We start from the raw sequence: 7,899 nt of genomic DNA on the forward strand, positions 1-7,899 counted from the left end.
CCAAGAAAGACGCCCCTGCTTCCAAAATTATATTCTGTTTGGTGCAGCCTTCAGAAAACATAATCAGATCCATTTATTCAGGAACAATGGGTTTTTAAAAAGGCTGGTGAACACACACTCTCGTCCTCCTCCTCTTTGTATTTCAACAAGACGTTCCTAAAGGACACAAAGACGAGGCATGAAAAATAAATCGGCTCCATGTTTCTGCTTCCCCCCTGAAGCTAATATTGCTTCAGAATGAGGCTGCTGCACGGGTGGAACAATGGCAGGATGCAGACTCTTGGGGAAGAAGCCGACATTATTGATAGGACTTTTGTAGCTTTGTCACCTTTATCATGAGTCACTGTCCCAACAGAGAAAGGTACAGGTAACTGCTCAGTCCCCCTTCACCATAATGCCACCGTCACCTTGGCTGTCAAATCCTTCACTTTGATATGTGGAAGTAGCACTGAGTGAAATTTGTGTTTTCCTTCCTCCCCTCCGCCTTTGCTCGGAATGACCTTCATATATCTGCCAGGAGTCAAAATAAGGGGCCAAGATTTCTGCATTTCAAAACTCGACTTCCAGGAAAAATTTCAAGATTCACAGTCACCTCCCGCGAAAACGTACTGGCATTTTCATTTCCACCCTTGATAAATGATGCTTTGACTGACTGGGCAGGGTCCCAAGACGTTCCATCAGCTGAATAAATCAACTAATCTCTGTCGATCGATATCGCCGTATCGTGTCCGTGAGCGGCGAGGAAGGAAGAAAAATGAATTTGTACAGCTTTTCAGTGTTTATTTCCACCATCCGTTCACCCTTTAGATTACATACCCAATACTAAAACACAATATTCACGTAGGCTCTACATAAATAATCTAAGGGTTAGCTAGTTAGTGCAACTGAATACAAATCCATCACAGGTTAGCTCAGCCACAGTCTTACTTACAATTAACTGAAATAAAACTTACAAGACAGATGTTGGCATAAATTCATAACTTATTATAATGTTGGGGGAAAAAAAAAAAAGGCCACACAATGAATATTAACATTAGGAGAAAATAAATACACACTATATGTACAACACCGTTTTCTGTGGCTATACAGCATTAAAGTTATCCTCCACCCACAGTGTACTGTTTGATTATCAAACACTCACCTCCTGAAGATTTAAAAAAGAGAAGCCGTTACGAAGCTGTGATAAGTTACAAGTCTACCAAAGGCGAGCGTTTGACACATAACGATAGATTTGGGGTGGTGATCATGTGAACAAACATGTAACAGTTCATCTAAAAAGCAGGGGAAGCCTGATAAGTAGCCTATTAGAGTCAACAAGAAAATAATAATAATAATAGTAATAATAATAATAAAAAAAGAAAAGGTTCAAAACTCTCCAACGTCCACCCTCTTGTCTCTGAACTTGCTCCTGGCCTTGGTCCGAGCCTTGAATGCAGCAGAGTTGTGGAGATGCTGGAAATAGAAAGTGATGTGGAATGTCACTATTTATAATCACATGTGGGAAAGGCCACAAAAGCCACCACACAGCAACGTTTGTTTTTTAAATGTTGACTTAAAAGCTTACGAAATTTTGACTCCCACAAAGGTTTGGATAACCTGTTCTCGGTCACTTACCCTTTCAAAGCGAGAGATTTTCATGGCCTTCATGGTGGCTGAGTCAACCAGCATCGGTGGTCCCAATTCAAACACGTCTCTGATGAATTCATTTGCCTGGTTGGAGAAAAGTTACAAGAAATATGATTAAGGCCGATCACCAGTGCAAACAAAAGACAAACTAAACAGCAGCCGTTTGCAAGATATTCTGCTCTCTACTGTGAGAAATGTGTTCCCTTGTCTTATCTTTTTCTTTCAGGTTTCCATAAACGTTGGCTACAGGCCAGATCTGCAGGCTGCATGAAACAACTTAATTCTACTTTATTTAACTGTATTCTTAAAGCAGTGGCACTATTATTAGGTCATAGTGCAGAATGAATGCAGGAAACAGCCCCTGTTAGGCACTTTCAGATTAAAACAACACCATGCGTTTCTATCTAGTTTGTGACATACATTTATGCAACATACCTGTAGGTGGTAGTTCATCCCAGAGCCCACAAACTCCCTGAAGGCATCGTACGTCCTCTTCCTGACCCAGCTGTCAATGGTCATGCGCTCTGTCCCAAAGCGAATGGTCTCAGATTGGAAGTCCCCCTCCTGAAAAGCACATACAGAGAAGTGAGTAAAACCACCCTGGCCAGAAAAAGCAGTCAAAGCCTCAATCTACCCAAAACAGAAGAGTTCCCACTGAGTTTTGTCCTCAGCTAGAAATGCTTAATAAGCAACCTTGAGCAAAAGCAGGAAACTCACACCTAAAAATTACAAACTCTAGCTTGCAAAAGACACACGCCGTCAACTGAAGGGGAGAGCTCACCTCGACAGCCTTGAGGACGTCCCTGAACACTGACCGCTGCTTCCTCTTGTCCGTCTTGGCTCTGTGCTTGTTACAGTCTGTGGCCAACGCGTTCAGTTTGTCACACAGGTCGTCCCAGTCATCGAACTCAAACTCCTGAACAGACACAGAAAGAAACGCTGCATTTATGACCAAAGAAACAAACTAAAATATTTGATATCACACTGGAAAGATTTAAAGGATGTACACATGTAATTTCAGATTCTTTTATTCGTCATATGCAGGTTAACACACAGTCAACTATGCAATGACATGCTTTGGACAGGAAGAACCAATCAACTCACTGTTAGCAACACTAGAAAAACTAACAACACTGGAGAAACAGTTAATGCAAAATATAGCCATTTAGTCCTAAATGTGAACTTACAGGGTCCATGTCTCTGGCCAGCTCAAACAGCAGGGCGATGGTCTCCCCTGCAGCAATTCTCATGTTCACATCGTCACTCTCAAGCAACCTCTGCAGTTTAGGCAGGTGTCTGCACAACAAAACACAGAATATACGTCATCTTTATGCAATGTTTATCCATTTCGCAGCATTAATTAAGTAAACTCAACAGCAACATGTATGACTTCGTCAATGTTCAGGATCTTACTTGCTCAGGATGTCTTTGAGCTGGTTTGCGGTACAGATGGTGAGCAGCAGTGCCCAGGACAGCAGGGCGTTGGTGTGGAGCTGGCTTGTCTGGGGACTGATGGAAGGACAGGTACCATCCGCCCTCGCATAGGACCGAGTGAACAGGTTCTCGAAACACTCCATGGTCGCATGCACATCCTGAAACAGGAAGCAGAAGGGATCACTTCAGCAAAAGATACTCTGGTCAATCAGTCGTCTAAAGCTTATGTTTATGACTTTAGGAGTATTTACTGCCAGTGCTGTTGACATCATAAATGTCAGAACTGATAATGAGCATAAAAATATCAAAAACTCACCCAAATGTCATCCTCCGCTACTAACGTACAAAGGCCCAGACTTGTTGCCACCTATTACAGAAAAAAAAAAGTGTTTCAGTGGAAAAATATCACAGGAGTGAGTGCAGGATTGAGAATTCTCCAAAACCTGTCAAAATGCATTCTTCCATTCTATCTGTGGAGATCAGCAACAACAACAAAAAGAAAATCAGATACTCACAGCCTGCCTGGCTTGTATGTTGGCTGATCCGTCTGCCAGAATGTTTTTGAAGATGGGTTTCAGGGTCTTAAACACCTCCTCGCTCTCAATTCCTGAGCCCAGCTGGATACACAGCAAGCAGGCCAAAGAAGCTGCTGCTCGCTGCTCCTCGCCTTTTCCTGACAATGAGACGGAGGGGAATTAACTTTTCACATTAATCTGAGTCAACATGAACATCTGAAGTTGAGGTAATCAACTAACAGACCACTACGAAAACAACAAATGGCTAAAATTAAAGACCAAATGATTTACAAGCACAAAAATGTTTACATGTAGTGAAACTGCTGTTGTAGGGCGACTACAATAACCATTTGTTGACCAGCAGCTTTTCTGGTACCTTTCTTGAGGCAGCGTTCAATGCTGTCTGTGATGGTCATCCTTCTCTCAGAGATAAACTCATACAGGATCCTTGTGGCCATTGCAGTCTTAAGCCCGTCCAGCGCCCCCTGTCTGGTCTTAGCACTGAGGAAACAGGTAAACAAACATCCATTACTGCTTCCAGACAAACTATTACATTTCTCATCCAATGACTGAGCAGTGATGCATGACAGTGAAATGTCAGAAAAACAACCACCATGAGAATGAGAATGTGGTAAACATCTGACACAGTCAAAAGAAAACATTTTCATAATAAAAACAATTCCAGATATAACATTTATGGAGACTAATACACTGGCAGTTGCCTTGAATTTTACATACATTTGAAAAGTGAATTGCTTCACTCATTATAATCAAAAATTGCAAAGCTAATGTGTCTCAAGTATAAGCTTCAGCTTAAATATTTAATACCCTAATGGCATGAGGTGGGAGCGCTGGTACATCCCTACTTTAAAATCCTCACATTCAGCAGACCAGTGTGACGAGCCTGATGAGGTCTATTTTTAACTTGACCAAGCTACAAACCTTAATGATATCTTTCTCCAGGGATTGACACTAGCACCAAGTCAGGTTACCCAACCCAGAAATTAGCATTTTATACTGTGTTAGCTTTAGTAGTTTAAAAAATGAAGTTATTGGAGTTTTTTTGGAATGGAATACTACCTTTGAAACAATAACACTATACATAGATGGCTTTCTTTGTAAAATTACTTAAAACTCATAGAAAATGTGAAGAAAAATGTTCTTTACTATATCTTTAGTGGGAGGAAGCAATCCAAAATAGAAAAAAACTACAAGCTTCCATCCACCTCATGCAGCATTCCTTGTTGAACAGTGACTATATTTTAATATCTCTTGTAAAACTGGAATTCCGCACGAACGTGTTTGCACGCAAAGCTTAGATAACACGGAAATGTAGACCTGAAAATCAGGAACGGCTTTTACCTCTTGTCCACCGTGCTGTCTATGAACCCCTTCAGCTTGAACTGGAAATCCTCCAGGGCTGCGTCCTCACCGGCCTCTCCACCTAAAAACACGACAAGATGTGGTAAACAGACACTAAGTTGATATGCTTCAGAGTAAAGATAAGAGTTACTGCACAGGGAAGGAAAAAAGATTACATGAAGGCAGACACACCCAGTGACACCACGCGCACTCACAAGCTGAAACAAAGCCCAAAGCACACATTGTACAAACTCAGGATATACACAAACTTACCTTCGTCTGCTACACTGGTGGCGTCACTGAAGCTGCTGCAATGACTGAGGGTTTCAATGGAGGCGTCCTCATCACTGAAAGGCTGCACAGTCCCATGCTGCCCCCCTGAAAAAAATAAACAGAGAGCCATAAGAAAAGGAAATAGAATTTAATTCAAATTCATTAGTGCCATGCAGCAGGTCTGTGTGAGTCAATTATGTAACCCAAACTGCACACAGGTACTGCAGCAAATACTGCAGTTATCTAATCAGCTGCATGTCCTTTGCACACCTTATCCATCTGGTACTTTCATTACATAGTATGAAAATACGCTGTGTTTTTAGGGTCAAGGGCAACTCACACTTCTGTTGCCTGTGTAAACACAGCATGATGTTCAGGTTGGAGAGACATGGGTCACCAAACGTGGACTGCCACGACACGGCAGAGACTCTGACAGTCTGCCACAGCAATTACTGGCTCAAATGCAAAGCTAGTGTTCAAAATAGACAAGAGCGGTTTTAGTGCTGTCCAAAAAAGCCCAGGAGTAAGCAACCGCATGTGATAGAGGAAGCAGGCTCTCTTCCTCTTGCACAGCTTTTAAATGGGATTATTATCATCCTGTCGCACATTTCAAGTTCTTCTTTACACTAGATACTAAATAACCTTGTACATTCTCATGTGACTAGCTTGCACATTCCTGCACAATGAAAATATTTCTATTACTTTTCATGATTTATAAACCCTTGACTACACTTACTGCGAATTTAACTTGCAGCACTGCTCCTATTTATGTTGCTACACTTAATACCTACGACTGGCAACACTTTATAACTTTTACTTCACTGTTATGCATCAAAACACCAAGTCAAATGGCTTGCATATGAAAACCTACTTGGCAATAAAGGCTGATTCTGATTTTAACCGGTGGTCCTGAAAACAAGTGTGGGAGAGCTGTGAAAACTCACAGCTAAAACAGAGTGTTAAAAATGTTGCTTATTTTTTTAAAAACTGAAGTTGTGATTGTATCAGCTATTACACACTTGAATTAAACTATGCAATCTGCAGACAATAGCTAGACTGTATCTAGACTGAACAGGCGCCTCTGTTTTGTCCTGAGTTCACCTCAGGAAGACATGTTGGTATGCTGAACACTCCAGGAACACCACTTTATCCAATCCAAAAGTAAATACACTAGAATACTTCAAGACATAACAAAGTGTTACAGGAAAGTCAACCAGCTGATTAAAAATGTCATTTATATCCACCTAGAACAAGTTTTATGGCTCTGTGGATGTGTTGACGTGGACTCTATCCCGAGCACAGCTGATTTCTGAGAACCGGGCGCCGCCTCCTTCCCACCCCGCTCCCTGGAGTCCAAAATGTCCGCCTTCTGTTGCCAAATAATAACTGAATAACAACCAACATGTACCTACTTTATAGAAACTGGTACCTACCTTTTTGGGGCAGTTTAACATCAGCAAACGTTTGTTGGAATTAATATTAATCACAAATTCGGCTATGGAGCAACTGGAGTCGATGTGGAGACCAGACGACCTCACTTCACCTTACAGACTTCGAGCTGTTTTTGCGACGTGGTATCACAAAAAGATAACCATTAATCGATGATAACAACAATCCTTGTACAACCAGTCAGATTGTCAAACGTTACCTATCGAGTTATATTCGTTTAAAGTAAGGTTTACCTAGCAACCACATGTGTTATCATGCTAGCAGGGAGTGGACATGAAGCTAGCTGGCGCTAGCTTGACAAGTACGACGACTATTAACAGCCTCGGTTTAGTAAAAAACTAGTTTATGACATTTAAATTAATGTTTTAATCACGTTTAAACGTTACTATATTGTTGTAAGGTGACACGAATTCCCAATAACAGCAATGCTTTGTGTTACAACAGCTTGGCAGCTTCTTGTTTTGACTTAGGCCAGCCTCAACCGTCTGTAGTTCGCACTCGAAACACGTTCCATTCCACTCAACGGCCTGGCAACACGAAAAGAACTACAACTACCGTCAGCAGATCGACGTCACAGAAGCAAGGCCGAAGCATTGCGGCCGCTCGTTTTTTGTTTTTTTTTTACTCACCCCTGCTATTCTTCTTCTTGGTCCTCGGCATTTTCGTGCAGATGTGTGTAAAACTTGATCAAAAATCAGCCAATACACGACCAGCTTTTATTGTATTGTCTCGTAAAATGAAAATATTCCCGTGGCACAGTGGATAAAAAGAAATTGAAAGCGATCTTGGCGATAGACTGTTGACCGAGACGATACATTTTCCCTCATAAACCAGGGCTGCGTGAGGAGTGAGAGGCTCACGGTATTTATACCGGCAGACATGTCACGAGGAGGTTTCCCGGCATCGCGGACCAATCCGGGAAAAGGAACAGGCGTCGCGTGTGTTTGCGCGTGAGGCGTTGAACAGAATCATGGGCAATATTCGTCTGTAGTTATTCTGGTGACATGTCCATGTGGTTAGTCATCATAGGGTCAGACTTCACTGATACTGTCATGGTTATATTATTGTTGTGATGTCATAATGTAGAATGGTTCTTAATTAAAACTAACTGTTCTCCCACAGCTCTTCATGTGTAACAATATCATGTTTAACACTGGTAATAATATTTTTGACTGCAACAACAGAAATAATCGCACATTGTCCTTTATGCCATACCTGCACATTTGTAAATTCATCAGGT

The 7,899-nt window shown here is 41.6% G+C and overlaps 1 protein-coding gene across 1 annotated transcript; it reads right to left on the reverse strand.

Moving 5' to 3' along the window:
• Window positions 1–759: 759 nt before the first annotated feature.
• ifrd1 (interferon-related developmental regulator 1) lies at window positions 760–7,496 on the reverse strand. The gene is made up of 12 exons (XM_008296879.1): window positions 7,289–7,496; window positions 5,211–5,315; window positions 4,938–5,019; window positions 3,952–4,076; window positions 3,576–3,733; window positions 3,377–3,427; window positions 3,040–3,218; window positions 2,814–2,922; window positions 2,408–2,542; window positions 2,062–2,190; window positions 1,615–1,710; window positions 760–1,452 (listed from the first exon to the last, which is right to left on the reverse strand). The coding sequence occupies exons 1-12, from the start codon at window positions 7,317–7,319 to the stop codon at window positions 1,366–1,368; spliced, it is 1,287 nt and encodes a 428-aa protein (XP_008295101.1). The 5' UTR covers window positions 7,320–7,496; the 3' UTR covers window positions 760–1,365.
• Between the last annotated feature and the right edge of the window lie 403 nt (window positions 7,497–7,899).

The sequence above is a fragment of the Stegastes partitus genome, unplaced genomic scaffold (genome assembly GCF_000690725.1).
Source record: "Stegastes partitus isolate 25-593 unplaced genomic scaffold, Stegastes_partitus-1.0.2 Scaffold1160, whole genome shotgun sequence".
NCBI lineage: Eukaryota > Metazoa > Chordata > Actinopteri > Pomacentridae > Stegastes > Stegastes partitus.

Coding starts and splice junctions, on each gene's coding strand:
- ifrd1 (XM_008296879.1), bottom strand. CDS start 7,319: ATGCCGAGGACCAAGAAGAAGAATAGCAGGG. Junction 5,020..5,210: donor CACCAGTGTAGCAGACGAAG/GTAAGTTTGTGT, acceptor TCGTGTTTTTAG/GTGGAGAGGCCGGTGAGGAC. Junction 3,219..3,376: donor TAGCGGAGGATGACATTTGG/GTGAGTTTTTGA, acceptor TTCCTGTTTCAG/GATGTGCATGCGACCATGGA.